A 21261-nucleotide genomic window follows, 5' to 3' on the forward strand; every position below is an offset into this window, starting at 1 on the left:
TGATGTCATTTTGTAGTAACACATGGGTGGGCACAAGATGGCAGATGGATGGTTCACTGTACTGAACAAGTTTCCATTTATTATTAAAAAACAAAAACAAAAAAAACAAACAAAGTCACTTCAAATAAAGTATGTGATTGACAAAGGGAAAAGCCACCGACTGATTCTTTTTCTTTGAGTTAAATTCTATCTTTTGACAGAACGCATATGAATTATGAAGCACTAATACTGCAACTTGTCAATAGAGCAGCCTGGCCAGCCAACGATTTCATTTGCAGCATTGCTATTTGGGGTGCATTACCGCTTCAAATTCACAAGACTTATACCATAAGGCAGTATGTTATTCAATGAACAAAACTGGTGGGTAACTTACTCAGATCTCATTTGGGGAGATTTAATGGGGACTTAAGTATGTACACCATTTGCCATCTTGCAGCTAATTTTTCTCGTCAAAGTGACGACATGGCCGGGACACTATGTTAGTGATGATATAGCATTCATTTGAACCAAACGTCAATATCAATCTTTCAACAGATTGTGGTTCAAATCAAGGTGCATGTCAGGAAAACAAATTCAAACTGAGGAAATAAAAAAAATGTAAAAAAAACCATCCAATCCTCTCCCTGTCGGATATCTAAACCTTTTACAGGCTCAGAAAGAACTGCTTTTGGTCACTGGTAACACAAATTATGTATTCAACTGCTAAATCGAAAAAAAAAACCCTTTTTGGTCATTATTTGATGTCCCATGTTTGAACTAGGAATCAAACGAACCAAATCCTTCATTAATAAGAGTGAGCTGCCCCCTGATTATATCACTGTACCTGGTGTACTTTTGACGTCATCTGTCTGCAAGAGAAATTCTGGAAAGAGTGCAAATGACTGGAGGTCACTGGGAAGGGCGGCCTGGATCTCAGAAAAGTGGGGCATCGTCCTCATCTCTGAACTGGTGGGGTCCAGGTAATCCACACTGAAAACTAAGCATGGAGAATGGAAGGGCTAGTCTGAGCTACAGTGGTCTTCACTCTCTATGTCGTTCTGTACAACAGCTGACAGATCTATTCTTCTGGTTAAATAAAGAGTGTCAAAAGGTCTTCTATTACACCAAGAGTGTCCCCGTGATTCTTTTTCACCAAGTTCAACCCCCCCCCTCCCCACACACACACACACACACTTACTGACCACGACACACCCAACATCATTACTTACCAGAATCCCATCACAACCAATATTTCCCCGTTACTTGTTTACAGTCTTGCTGAGTATTTTTTTCAAATTCTGCATATCTAATAAAACACCTATTTACATTCGAAACCTCTGTCTGTGCACTGCGGCGTCAACCCTTACACTCTTAATTCTTAGTTAATTGAAATTTAAGATCAATCTCATTCTGCCTTTGGACTTGCTGTATCTCATAGCTGATGCTACTGTCTATAACGTAAACAAAGACTTTTACTGTGTTGACAGGTTTTAATGGACTCACTCATGTTGTCAGAAATGATGGTGAAGGGTTTCATGTAGGTCTTCTTCATGTTCTGAGCCAAGTTCTGAGCGTACTCCTCGAAACTCCGCAGTAAAAGAGTGGTCCCGCCTTCCGTCCGCTGGATCGAGTGCCAGTGGATGCCGTTAGTTGGGTTCAAGATGGCACTGGCTGCCCGGACAACGTTCTGGAAAATACACAGTCACTTAAATATCCCTACTTCTGCTACTTCTATGACTATTACTACAACTGCTACTTATTGTTATTTTTATTATCATTGTGGTGAAGGAGAAGAAGAAGGAAGAAGAAGGAAGACGCCCAATGGCAACCATGCCAGGCATCTAAGCAAGCTAACAAACCACTGAAAAGATTTCAAAATATCACTTGAACTTGACACGGTAAATAAGTACATACCAGAACACAGAGACAGAGAGTGAACAACAGAAGGAAAGGAAATATGACCCCATAAAAGGGAAGCGGTTATTCAGCAGATGCTATAATCTCTAAACTAACGCCTGCCCCCTTTGGCCCAAAGCCCGGTCACCTTCCCAGGGTGGCTCCTATTGGCTGTGTCAGCCAGAGTCCTCTGTCCTGATCGGTCCTTGACCCCGTAAACCTCTTCCATCTGCTTCTATTGTCATAAGTTCAGCTTGGTGTTTTGGTCACGACCTTAATGAAAGTCATGGAGTGCGCACGCTAATCGTTTCAATGTATTAGTTACACTTAATCCCCTTCCCGACTCGAGTCCACACTACCAAGAGCATATCACCTTTTCTAAAAAAGGAGGGCAAGAAATCCCCTAACTGGGAATCCAGGCTTTCAGAAAATTTGCACCAGTTTTTAAGCAGGCCTGCACGTCCTGGCAACTTAGCGACTTACAATTAGCACGTCTCCTTAAGCCATTTAAGCCAAACAACGTGGGTCTTTTGTTAAACTTTTGAGCCAAGTATTAAAAATGAGAGCAGGGGAATTCTATCCCAAAATACTCATGTTTCAGATTTCCTTTTGCATGTCCTCGTCTTACCAAATGACAATAAGCCAACAATTCAATTTTAACATGACTCCTCTATGAAGGTGAAGAGGCCTGACTTTATTCTTGATGCATTTTCATATTCATTTCAAGGAATGTGTTCCATTAATAATAAGTAAACTTAGATTTAGTTACCAGTGGGTCGCAGAAAAAAATGAACGCAAACAAAACACCATTCTAACAAGAGGTGGAAAACAAGGCCACAGATGAGCCAGATGTTGGCTGGTGAGTCAGTTACCTCTGCCAGCCAGTTGGGAAAATAGTTAACAGACGGCCACAATGAAAAAAAAAAATCGACTAGTAACATAACGAAATCAGCTGGTAAATTTTTATATGTAGCGACCGCTGTTAGAAGTGGAGTAAAAAAAAGTGTCCTGCCCTGAATGCAACACAGTTATTCTGGGATCAAGACCAACTGTACAGGATTTACAGCTTTGTCTCAGATTCAATTAGGAGGTCAACATCTAATGAGAAGAAGTGTTTTCAGAGAACGTTTCTCCAAAGACAATTTCTCTTGATGCCACCTCTCACTTCCCAGTCAACAAGACTATACATATTCTACGTTTTATCAAACGGTTACCTCTTTTAGAAAGCCTTTAACTTTTCTTAAAAAAGAATGAAAAAAATCTACCTATGACTTAGTTTCACTATGTCTTAACGAGTAAAATTATCTTTATTAATTTTGTTGTACTTTGAAAAGGCAACAAACTTGCAAACGAGTCAACTGTCTGGGCGTGTTAGCAGGTTTGTTTTCCTGTTTCAAGAAAATCAAATTTTAGGAAATGAATAAAAACGCTATATGGCTTGACAGAAAAATGTCGGTGTCTAAAAACACTGAAACATAACTCTCAGTCTTATGTGAGGTTAGTAGAGAGTGAATGAGAGTCATCCAGTAAGGCACCTCATGGAACTGCACATCTCTCGTGGCGGCCATGTCGAAACCCTTCTGCAGGCTTTCATACTGCAGGAGACGGCTCAGCAGGCTATAGGCTGTCTTCACGTCACTGCCGTGGAGAGCCGTCGTCTGGTTAGTGGTGATCCACAGCATGTTCGCCAAACCCCTTGATCTCTCACCATCCATCTGTGACCCATTGAGATGCAGCGCTTCTTCCTAGAGCGTGCACAAAGATGAGATGGGGTCAAAGGTCAAAAAATGGGCATACCAAAATACAAAGTTTTCTCTTACACACTGGTGTGAGCTGGTTTCTTTTTGGATCTCTGGTGTCAGTGGCATTGCATATTCTTCCAGCACTGACCTGCTTCATATTCATGCAGTTGCATGCACTTCTGCGAGCTCATACACCACAACCAGTCACCTATTGTTGGCAGTTCGGTGCCTTGGTCAAGGGTGCCCATGGTAGCACCGTAGTTTTCAAGGGAGGGGAGAGTGCATCTATCACATTCATTTTGCCCCTCACATTGTACTCACCAACAGTAAAAATATCACTCCCCACATTCCCATACACAACACATTATCTAGGGATTTGTCAAAATCTGAAGTTCCTTGCGAACAATGGAAGGACCTTGGTTTTCTATCCATGTTGTCATTGTTAAGTTTGAGTGGTTTATTTTAAGTTTCTTCGATCCAATTTAGCTGTGCCTCCCTCTCGCCTATACTTGTTTGTTTGTGTTTAGTTTTTCTCCATTACCTTTACAAAACCATAACTTCTTATCGCTTTATAGGTGCAAAGAGGTAAAACTACTCAAACGCACCTCCTTCTTAAGGTGGGAGAAGCTCAGAGAGGTGCAGTTGAAGAGGTCAGGCGGAAGCCAGCTGAGCTCCTCGCTGCAGTGGCGGACAGCTGTGCCTGGAGAGGAAGAGAGAGGGGTGGAGAAGAGAGGAATAATGAATTGCATTAAAGTCAGAAAGCAAAATAACATATATATGCCTAAATTCACCCCCTATCAACCCTTGTGATTTGCATAGTCTAAACTATTCCCAACCATCAAACAAATCAAACATCATTTCCCACTTTAGAGTTTAGTGGTCACATGTGAAGTGATATCTAAACTGAAGACCGTTATGCAGCCTGCAGGATGTAATAATAAGAATTCCACCAGAAGGCGAGCATGCGCTTTCATTGTATATTGGACAATACATGCACATGTATTTATTATGTTGATATCAATGCAAACACAGGACTTACCGTGTGCATCTGTACCGATATTCATATTTATAGACGTACCCTACACAGAGATCAGGTAACATGGAAGAGTTTTCTTACCAGTGGAGCCTTTGGGGCACTTCATGGCTGCAGGCTGACCAAACTGTGTCCTCGGCCACCAGATCCCTGCATCAAAAGCCTTGGGGCAGCCCTCATACACAACTGGAGGAGAAAGAACACAATCTTGGTTCAAAAGCTAATGACTGGAGGAAGTGAGGGAGAGGAGGGGAGTGGGTCAGCGAGCGGGCTGAAGGGTCATGTCTAACAACTGTTGCCTGTAACTACTCATCAGAGGGTCAGAGAAAAACTTTAGCAGTCAGATGCTTACTGATATGTGATGTGATTTGTGATACTGGGTTATACAAACAAAATTGGCTTGACATGATATGAAAGATGGGGCAATTCATCTGTTTTATTTCACTGTGGGGGATGGAAAGGTGGGGTTGAAGACAGGACGCATCGAGGAAGGATGATCCTGCTGCAAAGTGTGGCTAAAAAATAATAAGGGGAAACTCGTTAGGTTTTGGTTATTGAATAGTGTATCGGCTTTGATCATTAAAAATGCCTCAGACAGTGAGTAAAAAAAAAAGGAGGTTAAACACCCTTTGGTTCAGTTTATGCACACATTATCACCACATAAGTATATAGACCGGACACATGCCCCACTGCATTGCAAATTAACATACCTGCAGATCTTATTAGTAACGTAACACCCATTGACAGTAACGAGCAGGGCACAGTAAGAGTGGCATCAGGGCCAGAGCTCGGTAGGGGCTCGTCATTTGGGAAACAGTTGAGCCAACATTCATTTTTTGTGTAATACTGAACAACATCAACTCACCAGTGCAGCCACTGGAGGTGACCTCGGCATACGGGTTGTCACAGCGGTTGCACTGGCGCCCGATGACCCCCGTCCGACACTGGCACTGACCGGTGTGGGGGTCACAGGTTCGAGACACTGCCCCCGATTGGAAACATTCACAGGGGTAGCAGGTGTCGCTGTCCTTAGGACGGAAATAGTTGTCCTGGAAAACGGGGAGGAAAGGCTTTAGCGATATAAGGAGACGCACACGGCGGTGTTTTGGAACCGATACCTTGGGAAAATGAGGCAAAAACGGATGTGACTTTGGGGTTATATGAAAGCACAAGCAATGAATACTGTCCTGAAGAGAATAGAGATCACCTGCTGACCTGGCTGTCGGCGTGAACATGACCTGGTGTAGAAAATCACAGCTGTAGATCCTCTGTCACTGACCTTACAAGCACACCTAACATCACTTAACCAACGCCGAGCTAGCAGTCTAGCAATGTCTACATGATCCGGCTGACCTGAGGCAAGAACTTCAGCTCAGGTTAGACTGCACGACACACCACGCCTGATGAAGTGGCTCTGACCTTTGCAATTTGTAGAACGTGGAGCTTATTCTAAAGATGTGATCACCCCGTAGCTTTGAACGTCTAAAATGTGAATCATCACTCATCACAAATCACTGCCATGCATAAAAATGTCAACAAAATGCCCAAGGGGTCCTCCCTAATAGTACTGTAATGTAACAGAAAAATGACAGCTGTCTGGCGGTGTTGTGTGTGCGTGTGTGGGTGGTGAGCGGCTGCAGCCTACCTTGCAGCGACATTCCCCGGTGGTCTTGTTGCAGTCTCGGTAGAAGCCCTTGGAGACATCGCAGTTACAAGGACCGCAGACGGGATTCCCCCACCAGCCGCGTGCACAGGGAAAGTTCGCTCTGGAAAAAGTTGGTATCGATGATTAAATGAATATATATATATTTTTTGTTTGGGATTTTTCCCTCTTTTTCTCCCCAATTGTATTTGGAATTACCCCGCTCTTCCGAGCCATCCCGGTCGCTGCTCCACCCCCTCTGCCGATCCGGGGAGGGCTGCAGACTACCACATGCCTCCTCCGATACATGCGGAGTCGCCAGCCGCTTCTTTTCACCTGACAGTGAGGAGTTTCACCAGGGGGACGTAGCACGTGGGAGGATCATGCTATTCCCTCCAGTTCCCCTTCCCCCCAGAACAAGCGCCCCGACCGAGCAGAGGAGGCGCTAGTGCAGTGACCAGGACATAGACCCACATCCATCTTCCCACCCGCAGACACAATTGTCTGTAGGGACACCCAACCAAGCCAGAGGCAACACAGGGATTCGAACCGCCGATCCCCGTGTTGGTAGAACTCATATCATTATTGATGCTGATAAACATAATGACACAACTCATTGTTGTCACAGGCTTCAATTGGCAATGAATTAGCAGGCACGCTATTATGCAATGAGAGAGCATGATTATTAGGTATTAAGAGGAGAACAGAAGTCTTTAATACTTGTCAAAATGTAAGTTCAGTTTACATTGATCACTAAAACTATCTCACTCTGCACATTCCTCTACTTTCTGTGCTACAGCACTGGAATGAAAGTAAGCTTATATTGATCTAATATAAGTAAGCTTATATTATATAACTGTGAGCTGGTATTGATCATCTAGTCATGATCAAGTGCCACGTTGGTCATTTGACACATTGATAAACAAGATCATCGCCGCTGGACTTTTGAACAGCCTATACACACTCCTGAAGGGACTCGGGTACCATGCAAACGAGGAAAAATTATATTTCTCACTGCAGGCTTTACAGATTTGCCCTTCAGTGTGCCAGGGATAAACTAACTGTTCATAACCATTTATCAAGTCTTTCACAATCAACTAATCAAAAGAGATTGGCTGTGATCGTGGACAGTTGGCTATGAAGCACATGTCCAGGGTTATCATTTAAACTACAGTCGCCATAAGAGGACCTGACCCGAAACCCTGACTCAAAGCAAGCCTTACATAATGGGACAAAGAGGTGAGCCCAGTGAAACTGGCGTAACTTCCCAATGCAACAACACATCCCTTAATCTGAAATCAGCCTAATGTCAAACATCTGGAAATGAGTAGAATGAACTCTAAAATGTGACTAATGTGCACTGGGTTCAAAAGAAAAACAGCCAAATTCATTCAACACAATCTGGTATCAAAGTGAAAAGGAGTTAAAAAAAAGGGTTTGCACAGAGTAGATTAATGGAGGGAGTGGGAGGAGTGGAGTGGTACGGCAGGGTTCACTTGCGTAAAGCTTGGAAACTATGTGGAATGTTTAAAGAACATGGCATTGAAATACTTCATCTACTGGATTGGAGGTTGGACGGGGACCTTGCGTGACACACTGGGCAGGAAACCAGCTCCCAATTTCAATAATCGCTTTTGCCTTTTTGCCAGTCATAATGATTTTTGGAAGATAAAGGTGTTTTTTCAAACTCCTGCCAAGGAGTAAAAGAGTCTAAATCTATAAAGCACAGCTCAAAATTACCATCTGCCTGGTAGCTGAAATATCTTGCCAACCCTGATTGCAGAACAAGGGCAAAAGTATGTAGAGACAGAATATGACAGAAACTAATCAAATCAAATGTCTTTATTTCGCACATGCAAAATAAAATAAAAAATGACTAAGCATAAAAAAAAAAACACCCATCCATTATCCAAACTGTTTATCCTGTTCGGGGTCGTGGGGATGCTGGAGCCTATCCCAGCAGTCATTGAGTGGCAGGCGGGGGGGACACCCTGGACAGGCCACCAGTCCATCACAGGACACACACACACCAATTTAGTATGGCCGATTCACCTGACCTACATGTCTCTAAACTGTGAGAGGAAACCGGAGCCCCCGGAGGAAACCCACGCAGATACAGGGAGAACATGCAAACTCTGCACAGAGGACGACCCGGGATGACCCACCAAGGCCGCACTACCCCGGGACTCGAACCCAAGACCTTCTTGCTGTGAGGCAACTGCACTAACCACTGCACCACCATGCCACTCCCAAGTGTTTGCTTTTACAAGCAAATTCTATCCAAAGGACAGCACTGTAAGTGCTCATGAAAAACAAAAACAAAAAACAAACATTACTACTTATAATTTCTTGCCCCCTCTCGAATGCTCAATCAATAAACCTTAATAATAAACTTGGTTTTTCACACATCAGGGTATGTCGTTCCCAATATCGATCTCACAGTGACTCAATACAAAAAAATAAAAACAATAAACATAAAAAAAGAAAAAAAAGAAAGCAATGAACAAAAATGAATGATGATTTATATATGATTTATATGATGTATTTACAATAACAATGATTTCCAAAAAATAACAATACAGCAACCACCATGGGTGTCATGGTATTGACAGAAGCAAAACCTCCTCCTCATTCTTGCACCTCATCTCATAGGCCGCTTCTCCAGGGTCGGGTCGCAGTGGCAGAAAGCTAAGTAGGGCACTCCAGACGTCCCTCTCCCCAGCAATGCCCTCCAACTCCTCCTGGGGGATCCCAAGGCATTTTCAGGCAAGATTGGACATGTAGTGCCTCGAGCGAGTTCTGGGTCTACCCAGTGGTCTCCTCCCAGTTGGACGTGCACAGAAAACCTCCAAAGGAAGGAACCCAGGAGGCATCCTGATCAGATGCCCGAACAACCTCAACTGGCTCCTTTCGACATGAAGAAGCAGCAGCTCTACTCCAAGCTCCCTCTGGATGTCTGAGCTCCTCACCCTATCTCTAAAGCTGAGCCCAGACACCCTACAGAGGAAACTAATTTCAGCCGCTTGTATCCACGATCTCACCCTTCTGGTCACTACCCAAAGCTCATGACCATAGGTGAGGGTTGGAACAAAAACTGACTGGTAAATTTAGAGCATCTCAGGGCGAATCTTGCCACCGAGAAGCTTCTTAACTACCTCAGAGACTTCCACCAGGGATATGGCTGGGGCTTCCCCCGAGTCTTCAGACTCTACCTCTTCCACTGAGGATGTGTTAGCAGGGTTCAGGGTGTCCTCAAAGGGCTCTTTCCACTGCTCGACAACATCGCCAGTCCGGGTCAGCAGTGCCCCTCCCCGGCTGAACACAGCCTGAGTTAAGCCCTGCTTCCCCTTCCTGAGTTGCCAGATGTTTTGCCAGAACTTCCTTGAGACCAACTGAAAGTCCTCTTCCATAGCCTCACCAAATTCCTCCCACACCCGAGTTTTTGCTTCTGCGACCGCCGAAGCCCCAGCCCTTCTAGCCTCCCAGTACCTGTCTGCTGATTCAGGAGACCCCTGGGTCAACCAAGTCCGAAAGGCCTCCTTCTTCAGCCTGACGGCTTCCCTCACCACCGATGTCCACCAGCAGATTCTTAGGTTGCCACCTCGACAGGCACTGATGAGCTTATGACCACAGCTCCTACTTGCCGCATCTGCAATAGAGGCTTTGAACATGGCCCACTCAGAATCCATGTCCCCAGCCTCCCTCAGGATACATGAGACCTTCTTCCATAGGTGGAAGTTGAAGACCTCATGGACAGGGGCCTCCGCCAGACATTTCCAGTTCACTCTCACCACATGTTTGGGTTTGCCAGGTCTTTCCGGCAGCCTTCCCCGCCATCTGATCCAACTCACCACCAGGTGGTGATCAGTTGACAGCTCTGCTCCTCTCTTCACCTGAGTGCCCAAAACATACAGCCACAGATCTGATGATACGACCACAAAGTCTATCATTGATCTTTGGCCTAAGGTGTTCTGGTACCAAGTACACGTATGAACTACCTTATGTTTGAACATGGTGTTTGTTATGGCCAATCCATGACTCGCACACAAATCTAATAACAAGGCACCGCTCAAGTTCCGATCAGGGAGCTGTTCTTCCCAATCACACCCCTCCAGGTTTCTCCACCGTTCCCCATGTGAGCATTGAAGTCCCCAAGCAGAACTATAGAGTTCCCAGGCGAGAACCCTAACCAGGACACCATCCAGAGACTACAAGAAGGCCAGATATGCCACACTGCTATTCGGTGCATAAGCACACACAACAGTCAGAGCCTTCCCCCCAGCGACTCACAGTCGTATAGAGGTGACCCTCTCATTTCTCAGGGAGAACTCCAACACGGCAGTACTCAACCGGGTACTTGTGAGTATCCCCACACCTGCCCGGTGCCTGTCACCTTGGCCAGCTCTGGAAAAGTAAGGAGTCCAGCCCCTCTCCAGGACTTTGGTACCAGAGCCCATGCTATTTACAGCTCCACCTCCTGCACCAGCTCAGGCTCCTCCCCTGCCAGAGAGGTGACATTTCATGCCCTGAGGACCAGTCTGCGATGCCACAAGTTGATGCCCCAGTCTCTGCCTTTGCCTGCTGCCTGACCTGCATTGCACCCTACACCAATGCTCAACCCCGTGGCTGGTGGGTCCACAGGGTGATCCTTGTACCTCTTTAAAACATTTTTTTAAACCAGATATACATCTTCAAAACATTGGATATAGAGACACGCCTACAAATCCATATTGGTATTTACTCATTAGGAAGGGAGCGTTGCTATGGGTTACCTCACCTGTGCTGACAGTACTCCCCATAATAATTGCTGCCACATTGGCATGAGTAACCATGGGTGGAGCTGGGTTGGCGGACACAGGAGGACACATGCTGACAGGGGTTCAGGAGACAGGCGTCCACACAGTCCTTCCCAAAGTACCCTAGAAAACGGAAAAAAGAAAGGGAGGATCCATTACTCAAGGCCACAAACATGCCTCTGTTCACCAACTAGACACCAACCATGCTGAAATGACAAGCCAACCTGACGCTTGGTGAGGTGTGCTGATCCTTATAATACTTTGGCTTTTCTTTATGGGTGTTGTGTTGTACATTTATCAGGTGGCAAACCATCAAAAGAGCGGGCCGATTAGGAGGCCCAACGATGTATATCTGCTGCTTTACTGGGCTTTCAATTTGTAAATCTGTAAATTGCAAACATCTGTCCACAGCCAGATTGCTCACTTTTAATCTTTTCATAGCCAACATGATGAGAATTTAAAAGGAGAAAAGATAACACATAGCAAATAAACCAGTACAAAGACTTCAAGCGGCATCATGAGGACACCTCCAACACTGTTTCATATTAATCCTTAAGATTTACATACAAACATATTTTCTGTTACTGGCATAGCTAAGACAATAGCTAATCTACGAATATCAAACTAATGTACATTTTTGTAGTTGGTCATTTTAAATAGGTACTATCAGGGTTGGACCGCTCCATGAAAAAAAGGTTTTAGGTCTTCCCTATGGCAGCATGAGGCAGGTAGATGTGAGTTGGAAGATGAATCAGAATCATGTTTATCGGCCATGTAAGCTTGCACATACATGGAATTTGACTCCAGTTTCATGGCTCTCAGTGTACTACATAGAACACAGAATAACAACACTACAGCACAACAAATACCAAATATCACCATAGTTGTGAGTACATTAATAAAAAAAATAAAAAAAATCTTTTATGATTGTATGCGGTTTGTTTTATCATAAGCGGGCAAGGGAAGAGGCCACTTTGGACTGATCAAGACTATGAACCGTGAAGTGTTTTAAAAGCCCTGAAAAGAGAGAACTACTATAAAGTGAGCTTGGCGTAAAAGGAACACTGAAATGAGTTCAGGACATTTCTCCCCCTTTTTCGCCCCAATTGTTGACCCCAATACTAGGGGTCAACTGTCCAAAGTAACGGGGAGTGCAGTAGAGCGGTGAAGAAGAGAGTGCAGGCAGGCAGGGTGGAGTGGGTGGAGAAGAGTGTCAGGAGTGATTTGTGACAGAAGGGTACCAGCAAGAGTTAAAGGGAAGGTTTACAAGATGGTTGTGAGACCAGCTATGTTATATGGTTTGGAGACAGTGGCACTGACAAAAAGACAGGAGGTGGAGCTGGAGGTGGCAGAGTTGAAGATGATAACATTTTCACTGGGAATGACAAGGAAGGACAGGATTAGGGACGAGTATATCAGAGGGACAGCTCAGGTTGGACGGTTTGGAGTCAAAGCAAGACAGGCAAGATTGAGATGGCTTGGACTTGAGTGGAGGAGAGATGCAGGGTATATTGGGAGAAGGATGCTGAATATGGAGCTGCCAGGGAAGAGGAAAAGAGGAAGGCCAAAGAGGAGGTTTGTGGATGTGGTGAGGGAAGACATGCAGGTGGCTGACATGAAGATACAGAGGATAGGAAGAAATGGAAACAGATAATCTGCTGTGACGACCCCTAATGGGAGCAGCCGAAAATAGTAGTAGTAGTAGTAGTAGTTTCTCCTCAATTGTATTTGGCCAATTACCCCACTCTTTGAGCTGTCTCGGTCGCTGCTCCACCCCCCACTGCTGATCCAGGGAGGGCCGCAGACTACCACATACCTCCTCCAATACATGTGGAGTCGCCAGCTGCTTTTCACCTGACAGTGAGGAGTTTCACCAGGGGGACGTAGTGCGTGGGAGGATCACGCTATTCCCCCCAGTTCCCCCTCCCCCCTGAACAGGTGCCCCGACCGACCAGAGGAGGCGCTAGTGCAGCGACCAGGATGCATACCCACATCTGGCTTCCCCCCTGCAGACGCGGTCAATTGTGTCTGTAGGGACGCCCGACCAAGCCGGAGATAACAGGGATTTGAACCAGCGATCCCCATGTTGGTAGGCAATGGAATATACTACCATGCCACCCAGACGCCCAAGTTCAGGACATTTTGATTAAGTGCTTGTGTTTCATGAAACAATAAACCATCCACCAGGACTCACCTCTCCACCTCCATATGAAGTTAAGCTTTTCTTATCTCAATATGAAAGAACTACAGGCTAAGACGTGGCTTGACATATAAACAGGAAATGGCATCCGATGTATTTGTATGGCCTCGTTCTCACCAGGCTGACAGACGCAGGTGTGGGAGCCCCAGTTATCGGTGCAGCGGCTGTGCTGCGGACAGACGTGGGAGGTGCAGGAGTCGGCCACCTCACAGCCCTCCTCCACCCTGATCTTCTGCCCCTGATGCATGTTCACGTTGGCCAGCTTGGTGGAGGTCTCCCCCATACGCACCCCCTGGACACACACCGCACAGAAGAAAGGGATCGAAAGTGATTTTTATCTCTTTGACCCTCCTGTGGGATCTGCTACTACGAGTCCTTCATGTCAAGTGGCAACGCTGGCATCAAACCTGTGATTGCAACCAATTTTCAGTTTCATTTTTATCTCTGAGTAGGCATCGTCTCTTCTGCATGTTTACTTGATCCAAATTTTATGATCTAATTTAACCTTTACATAATCAGATCAAGTCCCAGTGAGATGAAGGATCTCTTCTCCAAGGGAGACAACATTGCACAGAAATCCACATAACATTTAGTTAAAGATAGAACGGTAACAAATGTATTTTATGATTACTAGTAGAAAATATGTCAAAGAGGGAAAAAGAAATGACGGACAGAGAAAAGGAACACAGACAAATAGAAAGGAGATAGGCTAGTCCAAAAACATTCAACTTTACGTATCACCAAATATCCTAAAAACAGCTTCAAACCATTGCAGAGAATCCAGCTCAGGTCATTAATGAGTAAAAATGAGATTCTGTTTACACCTACAGCAGGGCCGTAGCCAGGGCTAAATATTAACTGAGGTCTAGAAGTATAAGTAGAGCGGGTTTACTGTACAGCTGTACTTTATTTTTTTTGTACTTTAAAATTTGAGTTTCAGACATGTAATTTCCTGCATTCTGGTGAATTTATAATGCACGTGAATCACAATGTAAACCTACAAAGAGCAAATTGACTTTTAGGGCAAATAGTTGAAAATAATCTGGGGAAAAAACTGCTTATATTAACTATTTTCTAAAATACACGAGTAAATAAAATGAGTAATTAATTATTTGATACACCATGTGGTGCAACCTGGACACATCTGCATCTACAACATAATCTGACTGCCTATTATTCATCTACATAATTATCATTTTCGTCAACCACATCACTTGAGGCAAGTGTTCTGATTAATTAGCCTAATTGTACACAAAGAGGTGTAGTGCATTATGACGGAATAGTTGGGAAATATGTGAAAATTCCGATGAGTGAAAGAGCATGTACTGAGTTGGGTAGTCCATTATACTAAAATGATACAAAATGTCATTCAGAAGCACTGCTGTCCCACAGGTTGTGAACAGACCGGTTCAACAGATATATATATACACACATAGTATATATATACATTTTTTTCCTCCTTTTTCTCCCCAGTTGTACTAGGCCAATTACCCCACTCCCGAGCTGTCCCAGTCGCTGCTCCACCCCCTCTGCCAATCCGGGGACGGCTGCAGACTACCACATGCCTCCATACCACATACATATGGAGTCACCAGCTGCTTCTTTTCACCTGACAATGAGAAGTTTCACCAGGGGGACGTCGCACATGGGAGGATCACGCTATTCCCCCCAGCCCCCCCCCGGACAGGTGCCCCGACTGACCAGAGGAGGCGCTAGTGCAGTGACCAGGACACATACCCACATCCGGACTCCCAACATGGTAAATATTTAATATTTGCCCAGGGTGAGCATGTTTTGGTTTTCAAAAAGAGGACAATAGTCAGTAGACACTAAAATGTTACTCACTGTTGGTAGGCTCTCGTTGTTCTTATCCCTCCGACTATCAGATGTGACAGAAACATGGTCACTTATCACTGAGGAATGAGTTCTGATTGGCTGAACTAAGTCTAATTTGGTGGGTCCATACAACCATGGGGCCTACAAAACATTCACCCAGATTTGTTGACTGTTCTGCCTAAGCTATGCTGTAACATTAGGGGGATTTATAATGATGTCAAACCACTTTCATTCACAAAATAAAATCATGTTCATTCACACACACACACACACACACACATACACACAATGCAAAACGTCCGCCTGAGAGGGAAAAAAATACCGAAGTCCAGGCCTCACTGAGCTCATAGCTGGCTACGGGGGTGGCCTAGATCAGTGGCTCTCAAAGTGGGGTGCACAGACCCCTGGAGGTCCAACCCAGCCAGGGGGTCCACACAATAATTTGTTGTGAATTATAAAATTGTCCTGCATCATTAAAAAGTGCATGTCCACAGATTGGGACCATTTGTGCCAATACAAGCATATTATGTCCATTACTTGTACCCAGCGGGAGTAAGTGGTATTAACATGACTCAAACTGAAATGTGTTTCTGTTTATCATTAAAAAAACAGGTCTGAAGTATTTAGAATTTACAAGTATTTTAAAAAGTATGTAAAAAGTTTTAGAATAGATAGTTCCGAAGGCATCTAAAAGTACAAATGGTTGTAAGCATATGCTTAATCGGTGTCACGATTACGAGGGGGGTCCTTGGAAAATGTTCGCCCCTGTAAGGGGTCCCTGGCTCCAAAAGGTTTGAGAAACCCTGACCTAGATGACTACATCTAATGATTTCATGGACAAACCTCTCAGCCTTACCTGTATGCAGCCTTTCAAGCCATTCATCACAGTGCCATCCTTCTTCATCAGGCCTCCAACAAACAGACTCCTTAACCTGAGGCCGGGGAGCTCGTTGCCAATCTCTACTGACCTCTGACAAGTAAAAAGACCAAACAGAGACAGTCCTGAGTCAGGTCATTCTCCTGCCTGCTTATGTATCACAGAGATAAAGAAACGGATTAGGGAGATGAGAGATTACATCAATAGTCTTCAAGATATGGCCAGTAGCTTACTCTCTTTTCAAATTAGCTGCATAATAATCAAAAGATAATGCTCTTATCATTGAAAAATAGAGTCTTATTGTTAAAATAACAACGGCAAGTACATTTATTATTACTTTTTAGTGAATGCCATAGTGCAACAAACATACCGACCAATAACTAAATTTGTGGAAACGTTCAAAGAGGGAATAAAAAAAACTTTTATTAAGTACTGGGCTGATCTTGAGACCAAGTGGTGTACGCATAGCATTGAGCAAGCGTTGACAAAACTATAGACTGTTATAAATGTTTTCTCATTGTTACAACTAAATCAAACAGAGTGATTATTAATGATGTTATCTGCAGCTGTGTTTAGCCTGCTATTGAACTTTTATTTGATATCAAACTCATAAAAATTGTCTAGGGTTTATTTGTTCTTTTTTCGGGCCAAATCTGTTTGTGGGGATGATCATGCTTGAGGTCCTTAGATGTTGTGAAGTTTTTAAAACTAAAAACAGACAAAATATCATAAAATCTTTCAAATACATTTCCCCCTTTTTCTCCCCAGTTGTCCCACTCCTGGTCACTGCTTCACCACCCTCTGCCGATCCGGGGAGGGCTGCAGACTACCACATGCCTCATCCGATACATGTGGAGGCGCCAGCCGCTTCTTTTCACCTGACAGTGAGGAGTTTCACCAGGGGGACATAGCACGTGGGAGTATCATGCTCTTCCCCCCAGTTCCCCCTCCTCCCCAAACAGGCGCCCAGACTGACCAGAGGAGGCGCTAGTGCAGCGACCAGGACACATAGCGACATCCGGCTTCCCACCCACAGACACAGCCAAATGTGTCTGTAGGGACGCCCGACCAAGCCAGAGGTAACACGGGGATTTGAACCAGCGATCCCCGTGTTGGTAGGCAACAAAACAGACTGCTACGCCACCTGGACGCCCCTGTTTCAAATACATTTGATTGTGTCCTTGAATACCTTAGGCTGTGTGCACACCCAATACACCAAAAATGTTTGGCGGGGTTTAAACAAACTCGGGTGCGATTGGCTGTTTAGCGCGGTCCGTTTGGGTATGAACGATGTCATTTGAACTCCGGTGCAAACCGAACAGTCACACCCAGACCACTTCCAAAGGTGGGCCTCGGTCCGCTTCCAAGTGAACTGAGATCGGGCTCTTTCGTGGTGTGGACGCTGCCAGTACCAAGCTCAGGAAATCGTGAAAAAATTAACACCGGGATTTTCCAAAAATAAGGCATTTCACCTCATCATCTGTCCACGTGTGCCCTCTTGCTTGCTATGTCTGTTCATCATGATTCAATGTCTGATGAAAGTTTGAACGACCAAAAAGTCACATGCTTTTACTTTGATAATTACAATTACATAGTATATTTCTATATGGACAGCATTGCACTTGCTTGCTCCCTTGTAGACATGTTTGCCTTTGACTCATTTTTTGACTAGGGTGACCAGATGCAAACAGTCCAAATGGAGGACAAACGGTAAGATTTTGCGAGACAATGTGGGATTGATTAATAATGCCCACAGGTTACCATTGCACGCAGGTATTAAATGTTGATATGATGTGCATTGGGCATACTTTGACACATTTAGTAGATCTCGACAATATATAATATGACTAAATAACAATTTAGAAAATAAATCGCTATTGAAGAAAAGAAAGCCACTTTATTTTTTGTCATTGTACAGGTTACAGTGAGATATATTCTCTGCATTTAAACCCATCCTATTGTATAGGAGCAGTGGGCAGCTGCAGCACCCAGGGACCAACTCCAGTTCTTCATTCCACTGCCTTGCTCAGGGGCACAGACAGGAGTATTAACCCTCACATGCATGTCTTTTTGATGGTGGGAAGAAACCGAAGCACCTGGAGGAAACCCACGCAGACACGGGGAGAACATGCAAACTCCACACAGAAAGGACCTGGGACGACTTGAGGTTCGAACCCAGGACCTTCTTGCTGTGAAGCAACAGTGCTAACCACCGGGCCATGGTGCTGCCCCCAATGGTAAATGATGAGAGCGGTGTTTTTTTGGCTGAAGAGTGTGTTAATTTCTGACCAAACAAACTGAGATATATCAGAGCAGAGACAGATGTTTAAACAGAGAATATCAGAGATTATTAATTGATTATAATCAAAATGAACTGTTTAATGTTTAAATAAAGAAACATACTTTTGTTATTGTGCTTTAAAACACAAGACATTGTCTCAATATGTGGGAGGACCAGGGGACAAAGGTTCAAAATGTTGTGCAATAGAACATAAAGCAGGATGCCTGGTCACAAAACACAAATCCCAGCAGCCATTTTGCATCTGTCCTTAGTTCCTGAAGTACATTGCAGGATAAACTGTTTGACTTTTTGTTCGTTCTTGAAATAAGATCATGTAAACCCTTAGCAGAGCAAGTGAAAATCCACCAAGTAATGTTTTTCACTGGTTGGTGTGGACCAAAGAACTGGACTAGAGGTGTGACCACAGCCTTGAGGAAGCTCAGTATCACCTCTAACTGGTAAAACATGTTGTAAACCTAGAAACCCTACAAATGCAAAATGTCCTTTTAGTTAAGAAAGGCGTACCTGGAACATGCCGTAGTCCAGCGAAACCAAGGCCATGTACTTGATGTCCTTGCCATCCTTGATGCTCCTGAGCTCCACCAGGATGTGGTGCCACTCGCCGTCGTTGACCCGTATCTGAGGGAAGTCCAGCACAGCCACGCGCTTCACCCCCAGAAACACCTGAAACCGCACGTGTCTGCTGCTGAGCTGGACGTGGACCGACGGAGGCGGGGATGGAGAGAACAGGCAGGACAAGACAGATACGTTTGAAAGGAAAGATAGACAGAAAGAAACTATGAATAAAGGAGAAATACTAAATATGGAATTGGAAATTTGCCTGTTTCACATCGAGATGTTTACACACTGTGCCTTACGGGAGGTTATGAGCTAAAGCCAGGCACGTTATTCCCCAACTAAATTAGCCCTGTTTCATCAGATATAAAAGGCATGATTAATGGGTATGATATCCATAGAGACAGCTTGCTACCAGCCAAACTCTGACTGTTTTGAATTTCTTATTTATAGCATCATTTAAAATTCTGGAAGTTTTCTTTCCCCCCACCTTAAAAGCTATTGGCTTGAAAAGTTATGTAAACTGTAAGAAGGAAAGAAGCAAGAGCTGGGTTATGTAAATAGTCTAAAGCATTCTACATGCTTCCAACGAACTATTTCGTAAAACTCACTGTCCGCAGCAGAGTCATTCATACCTTTCCCCAAATAGCTAAACTCGAAGGGGCGAGAAACTGTCCATCATAGAGAAGGGTGGGGCTACAAACAGGGAGTCTTTCTGATCGCGACTCTAAACAAGTGCAGATGAAGGCGAACACTCCTCAAACGGAGAGTGAACAGAGCTTTTCCTCGAAGCTGCTTGTGGTGAGCCGTCAGCGCTGTGGTGAAAGTGGTTATGCAAAGAATCAACTGGCAGAAGTTGCACACGACTTGAAACCTCTCCCGTTTACACACCGAAGCACACCTGGCCAAACACTGCAGAAATTGGGCGTTATAAGATGTGGACGCAGAACCCCACTGAATCAAAACATTTGAAAAGAGATTTCCATCGTTCCTCACAACATTTCGTTGGAAGCACTCAGCATCCTTCAGACTCCGTCAAAAGCCTTCTTTACCATTTTTCCTCGGGTCATATCCAGCACTTCTCTTTCTCACATGAAACATCTAGAAATGTAAGCTCGTAACTGTCATTCTTGATAACAGCACCAGCTAAATGTTGTTTATCCTCAGATTTACTAAGGACAGTTCAAACTCACCAGGAGGTGTACTCTGGAGAAGTCCCCGGCGTTGGCCTGCAGCAAAGTCCCAGAGCTCTGCCGGGTCCTGAACATCAGCCCCAGGTACCAGGGAATGGCAATGGTCACTTCCTGCTCACGCCACCACACCAGGGAGTGCCCATCAAAGTGCTGAGGGGAGGGCATGACTATAGGGGGAAAGAAAAACAGCCAAGAGGGGTTACATTGATGATGTACTTAATCCAGGTTTAAATGGTGAAGACAGATGAGAAAGGAAATCAATTTGTGTGCCCATTCATGAGAGGTGCGACTATCTCACCGAGCAATAGCTCAATACACTGCTTTAGTAGACAGCAAATCTCATTTACAGGTTAAAGGCATGTCTTAATGAACATGGACTGACTGCATGTTGGAAGAGCGTTGAGTAAAGTCTATTATGTACAGTATGTGCAATGATATATGTATTGTCTATTGTCCAAAGGTGATCAGTAAGGTCTCATCTCTAGATGCTGAGTGATATGTGTAGTTTCTTGTCTCTTTGTAGAATGATATGTACAATCTACTCTCTGTATGGAGAGTGATGTGTATAGCCTAATGTCTATATATATATATATATATATATATATACACTACCGTTCAAAAGTTTGGGATCACCCAAACAATTTTGTGTTTTCCATGAAAAGTCACACTTATTCACCACCATATGTTGTGAAATGAATAGAAAATAGAGTCAAGACATTGACAAGGTTAGAAATAATGATTTGTATTTGAAATAAGATTTTTTTTACATCAAACTTTGCTTTCGTCAAAGAATCCTCCATTTGCAGCAATTACAGCATTGCAGACCTTTGGCATTCTAGCTGTTAATTTGTTGAGGTAATCTGGAGAAATTGCACCCCACGCTTCCAGAAGCAGCTCCCACAAGTTGGATTGGTTGGATGGGCACTTCTTTGAGCAGATTGAGTTTCTGGAGCATCACATTTGTGGGGTCAATTAAACGCTCAAAATGGCCAGAAAAAGAGAACTTTCATCTGAAACTCGACAGTCTATTCTTGTTCTTAGAAATGAAGGCTATTCCATGCGAGAAATTGCTAAGAAATTGAAGATTTCCTACACCGGTGTGTACTACTCCCTTCAGAGGACAGCACAAACAGGCTCTAACCAGAGTAGAAAAAGAAGTGGGAGGCCGCGTTGCACAACTGAGCAAGAAGATAAGTACATTAGAGTCTCT

General features: G+C 44.3%; 1 protein-coding gene across 1 annotated transcript in view; it reads right to left on the minus strand.

Annotated features, from left to right (window-relative positions):
- The window catches only part of LOC130114448 (cadherin EGF LAG seven-pass G-type receptor 1-like), a 94919-nt gene that overhangs the window by 21860 nt on the left and 51798 nt on the right, over positions 1–21261 (minus strand). The window contains exons 9-20 of the mRNA XM_056282330.1: positions 20052–20218; positions 18808–18993; positions 15981–16094; positions 13406–13580; positions 11070–11211; positions 6296–6416; positions 5516–5699; positions 4735–4836; positions 4223–4317; positions 3411–3620; positions 1483–1666; positions 824–976 (exon numbers count right to left, since the gene is read on the minus strand). Coding sequence (XP_056138305.1) covers positions 824–976; positions 1483–1666; positions 3411–3620; positions 4223–4317; positions 4735–4836; positions 5516–5699; positions 6296–6416; positions 11070–11211; positions 13406–13580; positions 15981–16094; positions 18808–18993; positions 20052–20218 — 1833 coding nt within the window. The remainder of the gene's footprint in view (positions 1–823; positions 977–1482; positions 1667–3410; positions 3621–4222; positions 4318–4734; positions 4837–5515; positions 5700–6295; positions 6417–11069; positions 11212–13405; positions 13581–15980; positions 16095–18807; positions 18994–20051; positions 20219–21261) is intronic.

Source organism: Lampris incognitus, chromosome 6 (genome assembly GCF_029633865.1).
Source record: "Lampris incognitus isolate fLamInc1 chromosome 6, fLamInc1.hap2, whole genome shotgun sequence".
Lineage (NCBI taxonomy): Eukaryota > Metazoa > Chordata > Actinopteri > Lampriformes > Lampridae > Lampris > Lampris incognitus.